The following is a 21,648-nucleotide window of genomic DNA, read 5'->3' as shown; positions in this document are numbered from 1 at the left end:
ACCAAGAAAACATAGCATATGCTGTCCCCCCCCACCCCCACCCCCTGATATACATCTATGAATTACCACTTGTGAGGAAAAGTATTCAGAACCAAGCATATTTTAAAGTCAGAAAAATAGACTTTTTAGTAGAATGTGAAATAAGAATAAAGGGCTAATGCTGTTCAGTAGGGTCAGGGTTACTAACATAGATTGGGCTGGGGATGCTGACACAGCGTTAGAACTAGCATTAGGGTAAAGGTTGATTTTAGGGCTAGAATAAGACTCGGCTTACATTTAGCGTTAGGGTGGGGGAAATGTGTTTTCTTCTTAGAGGGTTTGCTATTGTAGTCCATCTAACGTTAGTTGTAAAGTACTTTGGAAAAAAAATCTCAACGGTATTTTCTTCAAAGTGGTATTTCTTCATCAACTCATCCTTCGTTTTAGCCCTGATCCCTGCTTTGAGCCATGGTCAGAACTTGGCACTGTTACTAGGAGCAGCACAGGTCAGCGGAAGAAGAGAAGGCCCACTGTCCTTTCTGGAGCTCAGCTAGTGCCTAGGTGTAGGATGACCACAGTACGTAAACTCCAAAGAGATGTAGATGATAATCCAAAGACTCATTGTTTCAAGGCGCAAATCATCAGGTATCAAGCAGTACCTCCAGCTCCTCAGTCTTAAGGCCAGTAGCAAGTTGCCTCTCTCTCTCTTTCTCTCCCACATTCATTTTGCACCATCCAGAATCACACCCTCTCCTGCCCTTAAGGGAGGAAGGGTGATTCCCCTCCTTTTTACTATGTATAGTTTTATGTTGCTTCTGGGTGAAATTTTAATTATTCCGCAGTAGTTGAAAAAGTTTCAGAATTTCGCCGACTCTCACATAGTTTAATTTTGCCTGTCTATGCAGCCAGATGTCCTGCCCATCCTGGACAGGAGACAATGATAACCTGAGTGACGCTGGTGAAACAAAATGGCCGCCATTCAGCTTCATTGTCTCCTTTTCCTACTCTTAAAATCCATACCCTGGTTTACACTGGGCACCACTGATCAAAAACTAAGCCACTGTAGCTCCCAGTCCTTAGGGCAGTGGGAAGGTCCTTGCTGCAAAAGCAGAACCCCTTTATATCCATCATTTTCTAAAACTGTGGCAGTTTTACAAAGCTGGTGCAGTTGTATTAAAAAAAACTATCGCATAAGTTGCATTTCTGCTATAATTGCAACATAGCACAGGTCTAGTAGCAACACTTTAATACGAGAAGCGATGAAAGGCAGAGTGGGACAATTTGCCTTTTTCTGCCCCAGTGTCTAGTGTCTACCCAACAATCTCGATTTATTTGGGAGCTTCTTTCATTGTCGTGAATACCTCTTTAGCAGACTGCAGAACAGATGCATGCACTAATGCAATTCTTGGGGGTTTGTTACTCGGTGTGCTGACCTAACTCTCTGTGGTACAAGGGCAACTTTATTGACTTTGTTTCCTTTCCTCTCTCTCTGCACTTCCCTCTTCTCTCTCTCTTTCTCTATCTCTGTATACTTCATTCTTCCAACTATTTTCTTGCTGTATGTATGCATCTGTCACATCACCTTTGTACCTTCATCCCCTCTTTGTGCACTCTTCCTCACCTCTCACTTCACCATTCTTTATTCTACATCTTCCATCCTTCTCACTTAACTTATCTTTTCTCTATCTTCCTCTCCTCATCTCTCTGCTCATACTTTTCTCATCTTTCTATGCCACTCTTTTTACCTCCTTGTACTTCATACTTTTTATCATTTGATATCTCTTTACTAATTCCCATCTTTCTCTGTAACTCACTCCTTTCGCTCATCTCTTTATCTTATTGTTCTTCCTTCTATTCACTTTTCTTTGCACCTCTCACCCTTCCTCACATCTTTTTATTACTATGCCTCCTCGTCATCTTTCTGGGTATATTATTCACTTTCCAATTCTGCTTATCCCACTGTGCCTTCCTCTCTTCACATTTCTTGATACCTCGCCTCCTTTCCTCATCTATTTCCTCCTTTGGTCCTCCCTCTGTTCATCTTTCCCTGTACCTATCTCCATTCCTAAATCTGCCATGGTTCTTCCTTCTCTTCAACTTTCCTGGTGCTTCGCTCCCTTTTCTCTTCTTACGGTCTCTTTACCTCTCTCTCATTATTTTTTGGGTACTTTACTAATTTCCTCTTCTCTGTCTCTACCTGCTTACGTGTCTGATTTCTGGCTTCCCTATTCTTCCTGTGCTTCCTTTCCTATCTTTGCTTCTCATTCTGCAGAACCACCAACCAAATATCAGATTTCCCAGCCTGACGTTCATTCAGCTTTGCCCGGGGAGTCGGTTGAGCTGCGCTGCCTTCTGGGCGATGCCATTATGGTCACTTGGACAAAGGATGGTGCCCAACTGGTGAGCAACAATCGCACCTTGCTGATCGGGCCCTACCTGCAGATTAGGGAAGCTGCTCCCCGGGATTCCGGCCTCTACGCCTGCAGTGCAACCAGGCCGCTCCAAAACCAAGAGACCCGCTACTTCATTGTGAACATCACAGGTGAGTGAGAGGCACAAAATGGTGGCATCCACATCGGCCAATCACAATTCTAGATCAAGAAACTGGACAGACACATGAGTAACCCTAGCTTAAGAACAAAGATGGAGCTTGACACCGAGTAGAGATTGCAGTGAGTAGATTAATAGAACAGTTGGGTTTTTGGTAACTTTCCTGTGGTGATTAACAGGGTCTTACTGTTAGAAAAGTCGCTCTCACTGATGTAGTTGAAGAGTGCAGGATTGTTGGGAAATCTGAATCTTTCTCCGTAGGCTAGTGTCTCTGAAAATATGCAGGCATGAGCAGACAGTTCATTGGAGAGCGATGGACACTGGGTGCCATGGGGAGGCTTGTGAAGACATGGTAAAGGGAGACACCAAGCCAACTGACTGGCAGTGACTGGACACATGAAGACACTGGGAAGACCAGGGTACGGCTAACCACTTGGTGTACACAGACATGGATCTGAAAACTCACAGGCCACGAGAAAAGTAGGAAAACAAATAAAGTCAATGGGTATAGACCACACGGCGTCAAGTCCAAGAAACCTCCATTTTCCAGGAAAAGCTATGTTAAGGACATAGGCAGAGTTGCACTATGCAAATGTAAGATTAAAAAAATCCTATCCCCCTTCCCTGGTAATTACAATGAGTCCAGTAGTACAAAGTAATGGGTCTTGTCAGATTTACACGGCCTGTCTTCACTCCACAGACCCGTTGTATATCACCCAAGAACTACGGCTACTTTTTGCAACTGCAGTTCACAAATGAAACTGGGGAGAAGTGAAAAATCACTAGCAGAATCGGACCTGGAATTTCTGATAATCTTATTAATTCCCAATTTATGGGGACTGCTGGGGTCCCACAGTTAATCCCCTTTAACTCTTCTCCTCTCCCCCTGGGGATACCTCTCCCCCTGGGGATACTTCTGGTATCGGGACTCCATGGAAGGAGCATTACTGGGCCTCACAACAGAGACCTCTTAATAAGGCTCTATGACTCCGGGACACAGTGGGCCTATTTACAAGCTGGATTTTGCGGCACAGAATAGTATTCCTCCCATACTACAAAATGCTATTCAGTAACCTACAGGTGGAGAGCCCCCCTCTGCCTCTTATAACTTTTCCATGAGGCAATCACTGCCACAGTGGCAGAGATCTCCGAGCACATAAGTACACATATTTTGTTGTAACTGGGAGGGTGGACGGGAAGTGTTTGGATAATGGGGACTACTGTAAGGAGGGTATTAGGGGAAGGTAAGAAGGGACTTAGGAACAGACATGCTAATACAGACACCCTTCCATCTTTATTTTTAAAGAATATAATTAATTTAAATGAATTAGACAACTAACTTTCAAGTAAATTTTGTAAATATTAATCAAATAATAATACGCTAGTGCAAGTGGGATTTTTTTACATTTAATATTAAAAACTTTATTTATAAAGTAAATTAATATATGTGAATTAAATCAATATGTAAAGAAGTTTAATTGATTAGTTAATGTGCTGTAATATTTTATCATATTAGCGCTAGGTTAAAATATATATTTTTTTAAACGAATAAACGTATACATTTAATTGATTATTGTTATACTTTACTATAGAGTGATCTCCGCCCCGGTGATGTAGCTCTCCAAATACATGTGAAAAGCTGCTGGTAGTTATTTTACATTTGTAAATATATCCTTTGATGTCTGCACCCTCCAGTTTTGGAAGGGGATACATATAGGTCCAAACCTACGTGTAAATCTACACATTTAAATGGTGAATATCCAAAAGAGTAGACTTACCCCTAAGCAAAATAGTAAATTTACATGTCAGTAAATCTGCATGTGTAAATGTACCTTTGTGAATAGGGCTCCTTGTTTCCAGTCCCGGGATTTCCCTTACAAATGAACATCATTTGTTGTGTTAGTCCAGTTGGTTCAATAAACCCGACCCCTGATATCAGAGAGCATCAGGTTGGCAGATGAAATCCCAGGCGTGTAAAAATTGATCTTGTGGATGCCATGTGTGCCAACCTTGCCGCTGGCCAAATCACAGAGTCTGGCATGGGTGTGATGAGTTGCTAGGGCTGCACAAGCCAGGGGTGTCAGAAAAGCAATATTCTGTGTCAGTCTATAAAATGCACAGATTGTGTTGTGGAGTGTAATACCCATGTGAGTATGAGCAGTGTTTATTGACTCTAGGAAACATGTAAGAGAAGGGAAACAACAGTTGAGTTCGAGAAATGTCCAAATGTACTAGGGAGGTGACCGTCTCCGTAGACTCAGGTTGTAGCTTAGTCAGATTTGGGTGGGTGGGTGTGAATCTCAAATTACCCACCTAAAAATGTGGGCCCCAGGGTGAATGTGTGAGGTGACCAATCTTTGGGATGGACTGTTCCCCTAAGGAGCAGGGTCAGTACTGATCTGCATTTGGGTGGGGCTCTGGGGGGATTGAGAGTTTGGCAGACAGGTACTCCATTGTTAAAATCAAGGTCCACCCATCCGATTTTGAGTTGTGTGGACTGCAAGTTTTATGCTGACAGAGTAAAATCTACTCCGGCAGTGGATGACTTCCTCCATTGGTTCAGCGGAGTATGGTCTGTCACAAGTAAGCCTCAGTGACAAACTACAGAAACTTTGCTGGTCTTCACATTTTGTGATTGAAGTGCATTAGCAGAGCTTCTTGGGACACCAGAATAGGACAATAATTAGGTGAAAGGACAGGACTGATTGCATTAGTTGAGCAGTGCCAAGGTCTCTGCTGGAATGGGGAAAGGCAGCTGTGTGGGTCCCAGTAATATCATGCAGAGCAGCAATGAGAGTAGTGTGCCAGGTACAGGAAGAGCAGAGGTTGATGCAGGTAAGAGGTTGGGTGCATTGCTGGAGTTGTGTTTATGTCTGTTTAGCAGAGCGGTGGGGAGATGCATTTATAGACCTGTGAATGGACATCAGTACTGAAATGGCAGGCAGTGGTCTGAGATGCTTTGACATAGCTGAGCATCGGTGTCTAGCGGAAAGAGGGTCCAAATGAGGCGCACTGACGGGGCTTTTTATTTGTTCATTTACTTTCGGCATTATTTCTGGCACATGGAATACTCCAGGTGCACCTTGGAGCATAGTGTAGAGATTAACACCGAGCAGCAGGGTGGCGCCCAGGAGGCAAGGAGAAAGGGAGTGGTTTAGCTGTAGTTCCATGCACCCTAATACACTCAAGAGAAAACAGCCCTCTATCCTTGTTAGGGTACAGTTGTCCTCTCGCTCCACTAGACCTGTCTGTGGAATAGAGGCTATTTACATAAATATTTATATAGCGTTTTATAAGACCTGATGGTTGTCAGACTCCTTACATAAGCATTGTTTCCTACAGCACACAAGGTTTTAACATAAGGACAGTTTCACTCGAGGTTTTACATAAGAACAGTTGTATAGTGCAAAAGAGCAGTTCAGACAAGAATTTGTTTTACTAGGGATGAAGCAAAAGAACAGTTTCATTCTGCATATGAGCACTTTCCATCCGAAGGTTTCACAAGTTTTCAACACGATTCCAGTAGAACAATACTTGCACTGGCCACTTGGTGGTGTGTGAGGGCAACTTACTTGACCTGAGATGGCTCCAAGGTTTAATGTTAGGGCGCAATATGGGTGCGCAGAGCATGGTGATGCTTCCTCGTAGTCAAGTCAGAAAAACATGGCCGCTGCCATATGCATGGTGACTGGGCCGAAGCCTATGTCTCCTCAGTGTCCCAAGCATGATCACTTTCAGATCCTGATGTGCATTCCCAACTCACTGAGCTCCAGCAGTATGCAAGGGCTCGATTAATGGATTAACTCCTGCTGGGCAGAGCGTGGAGGAGGGATTCTACTGGCATTTACTAACCAGAGAGCCCCCAGTGGCGTCATTGATTCAGGTAGACCCTGAGAAGTTGCTAGTGGGTTTGCCTTGCCCAGAAAACCTCAGAGTGCACGAGGAATTCCAGGGACCCATGGGAAGAGACTGGGATCAGGACCATGTCTAATGGGGTCAGAATTGTCTAACAAGCCCTTTTTTGGCTCTTCCCATTTCAGATTTCACCTGTGAAATCCTAATCGGCCACCATCTTGCAAAAAACAGTCAGTGTAGGTCTAGATAACTGAGGAAGCACTGAGCTTTCAGCAGTAACTCAAGAGGAGGATTGGAACATGGAGCAGATTTTCATGGGCCAGTTCCAGATCCTATGGGTGGGCAGATGAAGGCTTGTGTGAGCAGGGAATGTCCACATGTAGTTGGGATTTGTTGCTAGTAGAGGGAGGATCCCCATAGACAGAGGACTTCCTGTTAAATGAGAAGGCTGACAGAGGTGCACAGCCATGCAACTGGGGCAGGCGCCTTGAGTAGAATCATGCTACAAGGGACAGAGGAGAGAGGCCAGTCAGTTCACAGGATGCGGGTGATCTAAACAGCTCGCTGATTGGCTTGACTAAAGTCCAGGATGTTTTGGGAATTCCAGACAGTACGGCCTGTCCTCTGTGTCTATGGGGCAGCCCTCGACCAGGGCCGCTATTGTGACGTCATCAATGGGTTGGAGGCAGCACCTGAATGTGACGATGATAGTGCATTTTGTTACAGGCAATATGTGGCATTTGCTTTCTGAGCATTTAAGGACAGGTGAGAATTGAAAAAAATAGATTTTTCCGAGTGTACTAAGGATAGGAGACAAATGTAATAGAGCAAATTACCATATTGTTGAATACAAAGCAGGGGAGGCAGTGGGCCATGAGTGAGGTGCATGGACATTGCTTTGTGTAGGCCCCAGGTAAAAGAAATGTCAGGGAACAATGCAGGCCTGGTGTCAGGTGCTTACGCAGAGCTGTGTGTGACCCGGGTCTCCATAGTGGAGCAACAAGGGATTGTACTGGCCAGAAGCGAGGTGCATTAGCAGAGCTGTGAATGTGCCTGGGTCTCAGTACTAGAGATACATGTGGTAATACTGGTCAAGCGTGAGGTGCATTGGCAGTGCTGTGGGTGGGCTTCAGTACAGGAGTAACAAGAGGTGGTAGTATATATTATATGTAATTTAAATTTATATAGCACCTACCTAGCCAAAAGGCTGCCCAGCACTGTACAGGGTTAAGGCAAAGACACGGTCAACCTGTGGCTGTAGGATTTTAGGAGTAGCTGGTTACCAGAAGCAGTGTACTGATACTGCATCAGGACATAGTGTTCTATAAACAAGTATATCTTAAGCTCTTCCCTAAATTACAGCAGGGTTCGGGCAGTCACAACTAATATCCAGGTGTTGTTCCAGATCCCAGGACGGCGAAGGCCTGTTGCCTTCGCTTTCCATTTTTTGGACTTCTTTGTCTCCATCTGATGGTGGCCTGGCTGCTGGTACGCCAACGCCCATTGGCGATAGCTTGTCGGGCCGATGGGTGGGGTGCCTGTTGTGATGGCTTTGTAGATGATACAGGTGGTTATGAAGATAGAGTGATCAGGCAAGGGCAGTTCCATCAGGGTGGGATGATGGAAGTGGTACCCATCAAGAGTGAGGTTCATTGGTGCTAGGCCCCTGCTCTCAATTCTGACATGGTTGCTGCAGTTGAGGATTGATGCTGTCTGTGCTGCAGCTCCGGTTTTAACTAGTGCAGTGCTACTGGGGACTGTGCAAAGGCCGTAAAATAATGACAAGGTGTTTTTGACAAAGTCTTATTCTTAAGGTGACACGTACTGTTTTTGGTACAGATGCAAACTCCTCAGGGGATGATGAAGACGACAACGACGGCTCTGAAGATTTCACAAATGACAACAACCACATGAGTAAGTTACTCGAGCAGAGTCCTGGCACGTTTACTTTTAGCGCCTATTAAAGGTTTTAAGCATGCTTCGGAGAGCTACTCTTTTTGTCACACAGGAGGTCTGAGGTTATCTAGAGATTGCATACCATTCATGTGTGGGACATACATAAGGTTTGTGAGCGGGGGTTTTGCCCCTTCTTCCCTGTAGGTGATTTGTTTTAGGTATGAGGAGGGGGCTTTTTAAAGACCTATGCGTTTTCGGGAGGGAGAAGCTGCTCTTATGTTATTTGGGGGGGGGGGGCAGATGTTTGTGGGATATACACTTTGGGGATGTACAGTGTTTTGAGCTGTAGGTGTTTATTTAGGAAGAAAGTGTGATTCTTTTGTGTGCAGGTTTTTTCTTGCCGAAGTTGATACCTAGAGTTTATACTGTTCCAGTGAATGCACCCAGCTGTGTGATTATTTTTTGGAAAGAGTCGAGGAGAAGGGATTTCAGATTTTTACAAGAATTCGAGCCTGGCTATAAATACAAAAATATTTTAAAGAGTGTAGGGCTAGAAGTGGAGAGAGGAGGGGTATTGGTATTTATAGGGGATCCAGTTAATGGAGGAAATGAGGTTTAGAAAGTGAATTATTTTTACCCTCTCCTGGCCATTCTTTTTTTCAAATTCCATGTTAATTAGATTTATTTCAGGAAGAGACCATTGTTGCTGAAGCTGGCCGGGCTGGCTGTCAGCCCCCTTCTTAAAAGAAAGAACCTGGTTTTGTTCCTCTACCGTGAGGAGTGGCGGGTGGAGGGAAAACAAGGAGAGATGTTCTGTGCACCCTTGCATCGAGTGCAGGAGGAGCTAACTCTCATTTTATGATCTCAGGGGAGCTGCACGCTCCTCGCTGCAGGCTGCGGTGCTTCACCAGAAAGCAGGTGGTGCTGCAGGCTAGCTTGAGCACAGCCTGCACTGTAACTCACTGCCAGTACTGGCACAGCAGATCCAGAAGGGAATTATTTTAGTGTGTCAGAGTTGTGTGTGAACTCTTGGACCATAATAACAAGGGGAGCTGAATGTCAGATGGAGGTGAATCGGTAGAGTTTTGTGTGGATCTGAGTACTGGAACAGCATTTGGTGCTAGAAAGTTAGATTGCCCTGTGACAGTTGTGGGTAAATCTCAGTAGTGAAATAGTTGGAATGTTGTTGGGCAGGTTTGAGGAGCCTTAGCAGGTTTGTGTGGGTCTCAGTACTGGAATAGCACTGGGTGCTGTAGCAAGGTGTTATGGTGGAGTGACTGAACTTCATTTGCCTCTCAGTTCTGAATCAGTTGGTGTGCAGTATATCAGTAGAGATGTGCTGCATAATGATGTTGATATGCTGCTTCCTGGGAGGTGTGGTGGTACTGCTGGTTGCCAGTTGATATACTTCTTTAGTTTGAGATCAACAGAGTGCTGCTGGGAGGGATCACGGTGATGCTGTAGTAGTGTTGTGGGTGATGCTGTGGTTCAGGGTTTGAGGAGGTGCTGCTAGTTGGAGTGAATGTAGAAGGAACTTCCGGTAGTGCTTTATGCACTTACAAAACTATGTACAGATTTGGGGCTGCAAAAACCTCTCTTGGAACAAGACCCTTCATATTTAAGTGGCTTTACAGAGTATCTATTCCACTATATATTTGTTGCATTTAGTGTACAAACCATTTTGTTTTGAAAAATCTTGATAAGGCTGCTCCCTTACATCATTTCTGTTCTGATGATGACCCCAAAAATTCCGTATTGAGTTGAAGCATCGACACATACCCATTTCCTGCTATTTGTATCACTATGAATACTATGCAGTTGAATAATTGATTAATTTTTGTTCACCTCCTTGCCTAGTGGACCTGAGCACTGTGCTAAATTTTTCTGGATTTTTGGTTATCTTTTAAATAATTTACAACACGTGGAAATAAAGGCTTTTCGGTTTTCCTTTATGGTTTGTACTTTATTAACATTTACTAAGCGCTTGCTTAGGAAACATGTTCCCTCTAAAATGCTTTCATCATATTTTGCAGTAATATGCTGAACTAGAAAAGACGCTTATATAATAATTTTGCAAGCACACTTAAAAATGCAGACTGGGACCACTGCTGCTCCCTCTGTGGTGCATCTAGGTACCTGTTGGCACACTGGGTGCCCTATTTCCTCTGTAGTTTGCTAAGATTGAGGCAGTGCCCCTGGCAGAGGGGTAAGATGCTACATGAGTGCTGCTCGCCAGGACAAAGTTATGCGTGCTTGTCCTTTTTTGCACATTCAGTAAACTCCATTAATATTCACATGGTCTTTATATGGAGGATTTTGCTCTCTGCTAACAGGAAGTCTCTTTGCTTGAATCAACAGGAGCTCCATACTGGACGCACACAGAAAAATTGGAAAAGAGACTTCATGCTGTGCCCGCTGCCAACACTGTAAAGTTCCGCTGTCCAGTCGCTGGCAACCCTACGCCCTCCATGAGGTGGCTGAAGAACGGCAAGGAGTTTAAGCAAGAGCACCGCATTGGCGGCTTCAAGGTGAGTACGTTCTGTGGTAGTGTGCCCATGTTTTTAAAGGTGTATGTAGCCTTTATGGTGCATGCTTTGTTGTTTGCAGCATGGCGAGCGGTCATGTGCATTGCATGTCAACAAAGGTAACGCATGTTTTGCGCAACAGTTGAAACCGGCAAAGCTATCACTATCCAGGCTCTGCTGGTGGGATTTCGTAACCTGTATATCTGGTGAAGTGCTATGGACTCATCCAAGCATATCTGAGGTGGGGGTGTCTGTGCACAGATGCACGGCTTGCTGCTAAGAAGCCTACTAAATATAAGTAAATAATACTATTATTTGAGCATGAGATCAGCATATACTGATAGATTGAAGCCCACATTCTGTTGCAGGTCGGAACACTGCATCAGTAATTCTGTACCCAGAAGTAATGATACCATGGTGTTAGTTAACTCTAAAATGTGGACATACTGCGTCAAACCAAAGTTTTCCCCAATGAAATGGGTTATTACCAGTACTTAATTTGAGCTGGTGGTTTCCGGTGCTTGGCACCAGCACTTAATTCGCAACACTAGCTCTTGCGATGGTGCCATTGTTAGTCTGCTTTTGAGATGAGCACACCTCATTCAGTCTATCCCCTCCCCAGGTACGTAGTCAACACTGGAGCCTGATCATGGAGAGCGTGGTTCCCTCTGACGAGGGCAACTACACCTGTATCATGGAGAACGAGTACGGCTCCATCAATCACACCTACCACCTGGATGTCGTTGGTGAGTACCCGCTGCTTTCATAACAGTGTAAACTCCTTCTGTATAGCGCTCTGTGCTCAGTCATGCTTGTTTTTCATACTGTGATCATTTGCAGATGATGGTGTTCCCCCATCGGCTGCACTTTTTGTATTATGTCCTATCTCCATCCCTGTTGCCTCCTCCTGCGAGCGCGTTGTTGGTGACTTTGCCGCAGGAGCATCATTGTCTTAGTGCCTGTTGGTGTGGAGGCAAAACCTTGTCGACAGGTGGACAATGCTGATGAGCGATTTTAAAATACCGTCTCCAGTGGCCTAAGCACAGTTAAACATCAGGAAATTTCACCAACAGGCTGGTGGGGCTGAGACCGAGTCAGTCACACATTTGGTGTATAGTGCTTCATTGCTAACATCCATCACTGTTGCCAGAAATGCCTTGCCGCTGTATGTGAACATTCCTAGTACTGTGCCTGCATTCCCATGCCACTGTGCTGGAATATCTGTACATTGTACCTGAATGCAGCTGCAGCCAGTCGAAGTAAGAACAGTAGGTGGGGATTTCAACGAACGATGACGAGGAAAAATTAAATAAATAATTATTTAGCCGCCATAGTACATTCTTTTTCGCCCACACTGCCAGAATATCCCCCAAAGGGCCAACATTTCATCTTCACTGCATGATAACATTCTGCTATTGTGGAACGATGTCCCTACTGTGCCCGAATGTTCGCTCTGTGCAGGCATACTAAATCACTGTGCAAGAATATTCATTGATGGCACCAGAATATACCAGGTGTTTATAGCAAGGAGTTGTGAGTTTACATTTCCGTCTGAATTTATCCATATTTATGTTTTCCTCATGTTATTGGCATGTAAGCACATTACATTTTTGTTCAATGGAAGAATTAAGTTCCGATTGGTATTGTTCCACATTTAATTAACTTTGAAAATGTAAACTCACACCTGGAGTCAGTATGGGTTTAGTGCGAGAAGTAGCCTTGTATTGTACCTTCATCTGAAAACATTAGCATACACGTGTATCTGCAGCTATTGAGATTCAATAGGATGCCTCCTCCCTTTTCATTCACTCCCTATACTGTCAATGTGCATAGCTTTTACCGTGGACAGACACTCCAAAGAGGATAAACTTTCTGTTTTTTCCATTTGAAAAAAAAGTAAAAAGAATGTGAAACAGATTGTTTACATCTGTATTGATGTGCAAAATAAACACGTAAAACGGAATATCTTATTTTTCATGCACTCTGCCTCAGAGGGGTGTCTAATTTTTCTACTCGTATGTTCCTGCGATAGCCTAGAAAATATGCCATTCACAGGATGTATTATAGGGGAGTGTCTGTGCCTCGGCTTCCGTTGGAGCAGCAGGTGCAGTGGCACCAGGGCCAGAGGCTTGAGGGCCCCACTGGACCGAGCTTGCTACTGAAATTCAAACATGAGTGGCATTTCCTTCCTTGCTCTAGGGCCCGTGACACACTGGCTACCCTACTAGGCAAGGCATTCCCATCATAAGGTTCCTGCTCGGAATGCCTTTTGCACTCTGAGAGAATGTGCTGGAATGGCCGCCGCTTGCAGCGACAACACCTGTATGTGGCGGGAGCCGGGTGTTCTTTGTTCGGTTGGAACACACCTACAGCGCCTCCCTCCCAAACACAATACTCTCACGGGCTGCACCGAGGGCATGCCCTGCAGAGGTCAGAAGTGCGCAGGGGCCGCGCCCGGCGCCACCGAGCGCGCGGCTCGGTCTGGTGGGGGTGGGCGGGGCACTGAGTCACTCTCACGTGTGGTTACCTCAGCTTTCAGATGCAATTCTCGCGCTTTTTTTCCACAAGCCGGTCCCGCGCACTTCTGGGCGAGTGAGGTGCTTTTGTGTCTGGGCCCTACCGTCTCGCCTCAACACACTGGCCCTCCCTCTGGCTGTCCCTGCCAGCCACTAGTGGCATTAATAAGAGTGGGTTTGATTTATTAAGGTCTGGGGCAAGACGAGACTGCCTCCCCAGCCAGGGCGGGGTGTTGCTTCAGGAGAACTCGCTCTTTCCCCTCCACAGGAGCTGACTGACAGGCCTGATAGTGCACTCGCGCGCTCACCTGGCAGGGCGCGCGCCCTCGCCCAGGTCAGAATAGACCCAGGTAATGGGCACAAGAGAGCAAACTAGGGTGAGGGTGGAATATGACCGGACTGGGGTAAATCCAGAAGCCGGGGGTTGGGGGAGGTCTTGGGGTGCGGAAATGGGAGATTGTGGGAGCAGGCGGGGGTGAAACTGGCAGTGTAGGTTCGGTGCAAATAAAAACGGGGAGGGAGTTGCAAACAGCACGGATCTGTTATTTTGTCTAATTATTCTTCCCGTGGAAAGAGGAAGCAAGGACCTGGTATATCCCGATAGGTGCGCTCTGCCTCAGCCCTTGGAATTGAAGTGCCATCAAAGGGGAAGAAAATTGGAAGGCGCTTGCTTCTCCACCTCCAAGACCGCACATAATGGAAGGTTTTCCTTCCTGCTCAGTGGATCGCAAATCCAACCAGTCCTAGGGCTTCTTTCGTGCTGTTTTTGGCATGAGAGCAGCTCCAGGATTGGTGGGAGCAGGCTAACCCAGCGCTCATTTTGAGTCTGGGGGCCTGTGCCAGCAATGCCCCAGCTGTTTCGCAATCCGGGGTTTGCTGGGCCTACAGTGCGAATGTCAGGCTGGCAGTAGCAAGACAGCCGGCCAACCCGACATGCACACTGAAAGCTGGCATCTATGGGGGGGTGTGCACGTGCAGGAAATTATTTAAAAAAAAAATCAAACTTACCTAATGCAAAATCCTCGCTCCGGGCCTCTTCTTAAACTGGAACCGGATGCCGGAACTCCCTTGCCCAATCCTGGCGCTGCACACATGCAGGAGCAGCACCAGCATTGGTGGGAGCAGCCTCAGCAGCCATCCACAGTGCCCTGGAGGCCTACACTGTCTCTCAACCCAGCTGTGTTAAAACAGGTGGGTTGAAAGGTTTAAAGTGCACATGTTTCTGGCCATCGCAAGACGGCCGGCCAAAAAGACATGCAATCTTTAAACCCTCTTCTCCGCTGCTGTCAGTAGGCAGCAGCCCGCCCTGTCCTGATGGGGGCTGGAAAATAAAATGGTGCTAAATTACCACTTTATTTTTCATCTCAGGGGCAGGGAATTTGAGGTGGGGCGATGCTCCTCCGCGCAAAGGAGGAGCCACCCCTGCCTGCAATAGAAGAAAAATGTGAATGGCAGAGCCACAGACGAATGGATGACGTGTGGCTGAAAACCTCTATAAGTAAAGGTCTTGTCTAACACAGACGTAGGAAAACCCAATTGTTTTGCCAGCCTCTTGCCTTTAAAAAAGAGAGACAGGAAGAAAGAGACAGATATATATATCATTTGGGTTCCTATCAAACGACCACAAAGACAGCGTAGATATCCATAGATGGTTAAATTTAAACCAATATATATATATATCTATATATATATATATATATATATATATATATATATATATATATATATATATATATATATATATATATATATATATATAGTCAGAAATACATATATATGCTGGCTTTTTTCAAGTGGCCACACCAGCTTTATCTGTGACACAGTGTGTCACCGCCACCCCTTCAAAAATCACTTCTAGAAATGCTGCTGTGCACGTGTGGATCTAGCTCAGTATAGATGCAGTTGAGTCCTCGATCACAGGACTCTATATAGCTTCTATTCTCAGGAGGACCCGGGGATTATAAGTCAACCCTTGGAGACAAAAAGCTCAGGCATGGGCTTCTGGGCTCACTTCAGAAAGCATTGACCGCTATGTGGATTGTTTTCATCATGCCAATTAAGCCACCTGCCTATGAGATCCATGTGGGCTCAACGTCGTCCTGTCCATTTGCCCCTTCAACATGTAAAGAACCTAGCCCTCACCTGAGCTGGACTGTTACTTCACAAGGCCCTAAATTATTAAACTATCCACTGAGGTGCCTCCCTGGAAAACAGCAGGGCCAATTCTAGAATGAAACGTGACTAGAGTCCAATCATGGCTTTTGGTAAAGCCCCTTCTGTGTATCCTGAGCTAGAGAGATGCACCGTGATACACGAGAGGGCCTTGGAGCCCTTAACATGCACATGAAGGACGAGCAGTCGAGACCTGGTCTCCCGAACAGCGTAATGGCTGGATACGATCTTAAAGCTCCCTACCTGGTGCCCTGCAGCCTACACAAAGAAACACACCGCAGGTCCATATTACCCACACAGGTGAGCTCTGCTGGAGGTGGTGCAGTCTGGTCAGGGTCTGACTGGGACAAAAAATAGGCCCTGCCACCAAAATAAAATAGTGAACCAGCTATGTAAAACAAATGGCCCACATTGGCAATGTGGGACAGTTTTGAACTTCTAAATACTTGCTGTATAAATGCGTGTTTTGCAATGTACGTGAGACTGCATTGATTTGATCTTGCGGCAGCCAATGTCAGGGAAATCATGAATAAAAATACGGCCCCTCCAGGCCATAAAACAGGCCCTCAAACTTCTAAAAAAAAACGTCCCTCCCACTGATCAATCAGACCAGACCATCGGGCACTGCCTGCTTGCCCTAGAGGCCAGTCTGACCCTGTGTCTGGTCCATTCTTTTGGTTTTGGTGTGGAAGTCGCTTGTACCTCACCCTCTAGCTCTGCCTTCGGTCTTGCAGCACCTGTAAGTGGTTAAAAGGGTAATAGGAAAACACTGGAACCTTCCACCCGAGGCACGCGCCCCTTAGACGCGCAGGTGAGAAAAAAAGCAGCTTGACGTTCAGCCGGATCGCGGCAGTGCCCTGTGGAAATTTCTGGCCGTCAGAGGCACCTTTGTAGGGTCAGGAACCGCAAGGGAAAAACAGCCCACTTCAAAGGCGGCCTCTGCAATCCGTAGGGGCCGAATAAACACCCTTCTCTAGGTGTCTGCCTCGCTTCTGAAACGAATTTGAGGGAAGATGTTTACATTAACCATAAAAAAATTGTTGTTTTTTTTAAAATAAAAAGTTTAAAACGCGAATGCATAGTGATGTCAGCGTTTAGAAATAACACGCACCGCAATGGAATAATTTAATGAGTGCAGCGCCGAGGAGTTCTTTTGCGACCACAAGTTAAACAGGCTGTCTGTTTGGAGAGCCGGTGCCAGCCTATGCCGGGGCCTGGAGTCCCTGCAGAGTCCCGGGCTGCCAAGCGCAGTGAAAGGGCTCATTGTTCCCGGGTCGGAGCGGCTCGCGCACCACGCTCCCCTCTGAGCCTCTGCGCCATGTTGGGGCGGCGAGATTGCGGGAAAGCAGCACCGAGTCGCGCATCCCGTCTGCGGGAAAAAGAGAGCACGGCAAGGCCGCGTTGCCTCCGCTGGAAGAGCACGATCTACACAGGGATTTAGGCAGGGTGCCTCCTTCCTGACACAGGACGCTGTGCACAGAAAGTGTGTTGTCGCATAAGGTTTCTGAAGAGAAATAATGGAGAAGCATTGCGGCCTGCTCAGAGAAATCATGTTGCAGCACTGTTACTTATGCACATACTGCACATTGTAGCACCATGCGTGTGTAAATAAGGCTGTCATTGATCCCGGGCTTGTGCAGATGGGACATTTTGCTGTACCTGAAAGCGCATAGTGATGCCTCGATCTGCATAAAGAAAGTTGATGGCGAATATAGGGCCTATGGACACAAAATCCTGTTGCGAGTCACCATGTCTCCTGGCTCCACAGTATCCAACTAGACCACAACTGATTCTGATGACAGGGCCAACAGATTACCCTTCCCAGGCAATGTCACTGTGTTGCGGGTCCTGCCCAGCTTTAGAGTGCAGTGTTTATTTCCAGCAAATGTAGGTGAAGTGGTCCAGTTCAGATCAGATGTCTAGTGTTCTAGTTCCAAAGTTAAAAGGTACCCATTGGAGCATATTGACTTCTGTTTTATGCCCTCTCCAATGACCAACCTACCTTATTAGTGATATTGTCAATGCTCTTCTTTATAGCTCCCATTACCTGTACTGATCAGGTTTCTAGCCCCCCCCCCCCAATATTTTTATATAATACAAAATGCCAGGAGTAAATTGCAAGACCTTTTTTATTTGGTTTTGTGGTAGTAGGCTGTTACTCCATAGGGAGGTAAATTGTTAGGAACTCAGATACAATATTAAATATTAATTGCATTCAATAAACGTAATGTCTGGCTGAGCTATATCTTTTAAGATGGCCTGATTTAGAGGCGGGCTATAGAATGAAACCCCAAAAATGTGCTACACTCTTCTTAGCTCCCCAAAACCCCAATAAATGTTTTCTGATGTCTCTGCATACGCAAAGTGCCTTCAAGCACTAAAAGTATCCCGCAAAGTTGCAGTGGAAAGTTGGCCACCCTAGCTGTGATATATGTACAACCTTGAAGAATGTATACCAGTTCTGTGGCACCAGCAACTGCACAGAGAAAGCATTGTGTGGCACTGAGCCATTTGCAGAGAATCATCTGCTTAGACTTAATAAACCTATTATGCCACAGCCATGGGGCCTGCATAGTGCACACCGTGTTGTAACAGCTGGTTTTGCACAGATGTTGTATGCCGTGGCCCCAATGGCACGAGCAGAGAAATCACGTCTTGGAATCAGGTCTGCCTAGTGCTAGAGAAAGACTTTGTTTTGGCCCCGGGGCTTGGGAAGGTAACGCATATCATGACACTGTGATGTGCACGGAGAGAATGGCTTTTGGCACCAGCACCAGGACCTTCAAAGAACATGTTTGGAATGACTCCATGAACAGAAACATTGTACCTTGATACCACACCCTGTGCAAAGAAGTCACGTCATGCACTGAACCTCTGCAGCGAAAGCACATTTTGGCACATGTCTACAGAGAGAAAGAGCCTGTTGTACCTGGACATGTGAGAGCCTCATGTCACACTAATCGTAGAGAAAGAATGGGGCTGGCGGAGAGATAGCACTGCGTGGCACCATACGTGCAGAGAAAACATGGGCCATGACACCAGGCCCTGTGGCAGAAAACGCATGCCGCGGTAACATGGTCTTCAGAAAATGAAAGCCGTGTGCTGAAGGAAAGAAAGTATGTCATGGGTGCACACTGTGATACTGGGGCCTGTGTAGAGAAAGTGTCGCCTTAGCACTCTACTAGCACTGAGAGAATGAGCAGTGGCATCCAGACGCAGCACAGAAAGCAACACGCAGCACAGGGGCCTGTGGGAAAGGGAGCATCAAGACACTGGCGCCTCCCGAGTGCACAATGCATGCTGGCACTGAACAAGCGGAGAGAATGCAAACTGTGGCAGCAAGACTTCAGTTGTTGTGGCACCAGAGCTGCAAAGGGACTGGCCAGAGGGAAAGTGTAAATGGGGCCTGTCTAGCAAAGGCCAGTCATTACACTGTACATGCGCAGTAAAAGCCGATTGTAGTACAGGGGCCTGCAGAGAGTGTGTCAAGGCACAAGGCGCTAGTGGAGAGAACCTATCTCCTAGGCACCTTATTGGAATCGAGGCCTGTGGAAAGAGAAACCACTTCAATATAATGGAGCCAGTCCTTATCAAATCACTAGTCATGAGGCCAGGGCCTTCCCAGGGAGAGCTCAGGTGCCGTTGGGACCTCTTGAGTTTGAATTAGAACATAGAGCCTTTGGCCTGCAGGCTTACGGGCATATAAAAGAATTGGGGTGCATCCTACAAGCAATGGGGCTAGTCCAAAACGACGTGACACGTGACTGGGTCTTCTCCCACCCTAGCCATCTTTCAGAGACACGGTCATGTGAGAAATCCAATTGGCTTATAGTTGAGCCTTCTTCTGTTTATCCTGTAGTAGAACCAGGTTTTTGTGAGTTTGAATGTTATTTATTAAAAAGCACCGATTATATGCAGGAAGCGGGTTTCATGGGACATTGTATTTTTACAAGGTTCCTTCATCACACAGTACGGTCTTTGTACGTGTGTGTATATTAGTTCGATTTCTGTTCCTTATTAAAAGAAATTTCAAAAGTTGAAGTTGAAAAAGTGATGGTTGTCCGAGAGTTTCAGTTCCCACTTTTGGACAAGAATGGTTATTTTACTATATTTACCTTGTTTTTGTATATCATTAAATCCAGCATGCAAGATTTGCACTGCTCAGATATTCAAACAGCGAAAAAGTGAAGTCAAAGCAATCCAGGCTACCTGTTCTACTTGCAGTGGAGTTAGAGCGTTTAAAAGTGCATACGGCTTTTACAAAAAGCAAATAGGTTGTGCTTTACCGTCAATGTTTTTATTTCTCAAGCTATCGGGATGGCTTTTTACGTTTTTGTAACTTTTTTCTTTATTGGGCTGTTCTCCGTTTTGTGAACTGCTCTCAGTCACTGGAAGTGATGTCACAGGAAGCTTAGATGCAGATGCATTCCACATCAACGATGCAAAGTGAAAAGTATCACTAATGTATGACTGTGTTGTTGGTGTTAAAATACAAGAAAGCAACTGCGTACTTTTCACATTTGCTTCTGTGATACATCTCTGAACCTCACTTCCTGTCCCCCTGGAAAGTCACTTTTGAATATAAAGATTTACAGCAGTTCACAATGCTTTTGTAAGGACAACGCTTGCAAATAAAAAAATGAATGTAGATGGAAAAATCTTTCGATTGGGTAAAATTTCAGATGTTAAACCATTAGTAAGCATGAACCTTTTTGATATTGGTCTAGTTACGACCCTTAAGTTTATGATTGCTTAAGGGCATTTGTTTCCTGTACGTTGATGGATAAATGAAGTGCCAGGGCAATGGAAAGCTGGGCTGCAATAGGACTTCTTTTTTTTAAATTTCAAAACCAAGTTCAATGGGCTGGACTGATCTGTGTGTCTCCTGCACAACACAAGTTCGAATCAAGGTTGAACTGGCATAGTCTTTCATTCTTCTACGGTTGATAAAATAAGTACTATTAGGTTCGTGATTAATAACATCTTATGTCAAAGAAACAGTTTGGTTTGTATTGTGACCTACATAAAGTGCCAAAGTTGATTCTCTCCATCCCTCCACACTTTCTAGAGCGGTCACCCCACCGGCCAATACTCCAAGCTGGGCTTCCGGCAAACACATCTACAAAAGTTGGGGGTGATGCAGAGTTTGTCTGCAAAGTTTACAGTGACGCGCAGCCACATATCCAATGGATTAGACATATTGAGCTGAATGGCAGTAAAATTGGACCTGACGGGCATCCCTACCTGAAAGTGCTGAAGGTAAGAGCGTGTATTGGTGCTGATACAAAGAAAGTAACGTTGAACGCTTAGAAGATTTAAGCGCAGAACTATGCAAGTCCAGTTTGACCACTTTCCTCCCAATGCAACACTTCAGGCATCCTCGACATATGTCCCAATTCAATTGACAAATGATTGTTCAGAACAGTGACATCCAGATTAGTCCATGGTCCAATATTTTTCTAAACAGGGACTTTATGAGTCACTTATAGACCAGTGTTCATCTAAAATAGGAATCTTGTCAGTAGTTTATTAACCCATGTTTATTTAAAATAAGGCCCACTAAAGTGGCCTGTGGACGAATAAAAAATATCTGAAGCTGGCATTTACATGGGAGTCTATTGTGAGGTTTAAATTCAGTCTTCATTTAAAGTTCATTTAAGGCACAGCAACCCCTAGGACATGTCTCTTGGCCAATCTGGCTGAAGTAATCTTTCACAAAGAGGGAAAATAGTGCCCAAAAGAATATATCATTTCCTCTGAGTAGTGGACAGAGTGGAAAGCATCACATCTTGTGGTATAGTGGTCACGTGTAAATAAGGGGCCCACTTTAACACAGCAAAGGAACAGTAATTGAGACTTCTTTTCAATTTGAAAAGTTAAAGTTTATTGGAGCCAATCTCTAAAAGTGGTTGCAAGTCGACTGTTGATTGGCAGAGACACTAAGACAAGAGAGTGGTATAGATTTTTTATATTCATTGCCGGAATGTCACAAATGTAATGTAACATCCAAAACCTTCAACCCTGACAGCAATCCCTAAGTGAGTCGTAAGTAACCTTTAAAGCTAAAACTTGACAGAGAAGCTGAAGCTAAGAGAAAATGGAGAAGCGAGCGAGTGAGAAGTGATGGGGCTAAAACATGGGTCTCCAGCTGGCTT

General features: G+C 45.4%; 1 protein-coding gene across 7 annotated transcripts in view; it reads left to right on the top strand.

Annotated features, from left to right (window-relative positions):
• FGFR2 (fibroblast growth factor receptor 2) overlaps positions 1-21,648 on the top strand; it is a 99,119-nt gene that overhangs the window by 51,507 nt on the left and 25,964 nt on the right. For 3 of the 7 annotated variants that reach the window (XM_086922943.1, XM_086922942.1, XM_086922945.1), the window contains exons 3-7: positions 2,252-2,521; positions 8,224-8,298; positions 10,639-10,808; positions 11,428-11,551; positions 20,562-20,752. In XM_086922943.1, coding sequence (XP_086779069.1) covers positions 2,252-2,521; positions 8,224-8,298; positions 10,639-10,808; positions 11,428-11,551; positions 20,562-20,752 — 830 coding nt within the window. The remainder of the gene's footprint in view (positions 1-2,251; positions 2,522-8,223; positions 8,299-10,638; positions 10,809-11,427; positions 11,552-20,561; positions 20,753-21,648) is intronic. The other 4 variants (XM_086922947.1, XM_086922946.1, XM_086922944.1 and 1 more) reach the window with 2 other exon arrangements.

The sequence above is a fragment of the Lissotriton vulgaris genome, chromosome 5 (genome assembly GCF_964263255.1).
Source record: "Lissotriton vulgaris chromosome 5, aLisVul1.2, whole genome shotgun sequence".
NCBI lineage: Eukaryota > Metazoa > Chordata > Amphibia > Caudata > Salamandridae > Lissotriton > Lissotriton vulgaris.
Note: the sequence above shows the minus strand (reverse complement) of the source record. Positions and strands in the feature narration are given on the sequence as shown.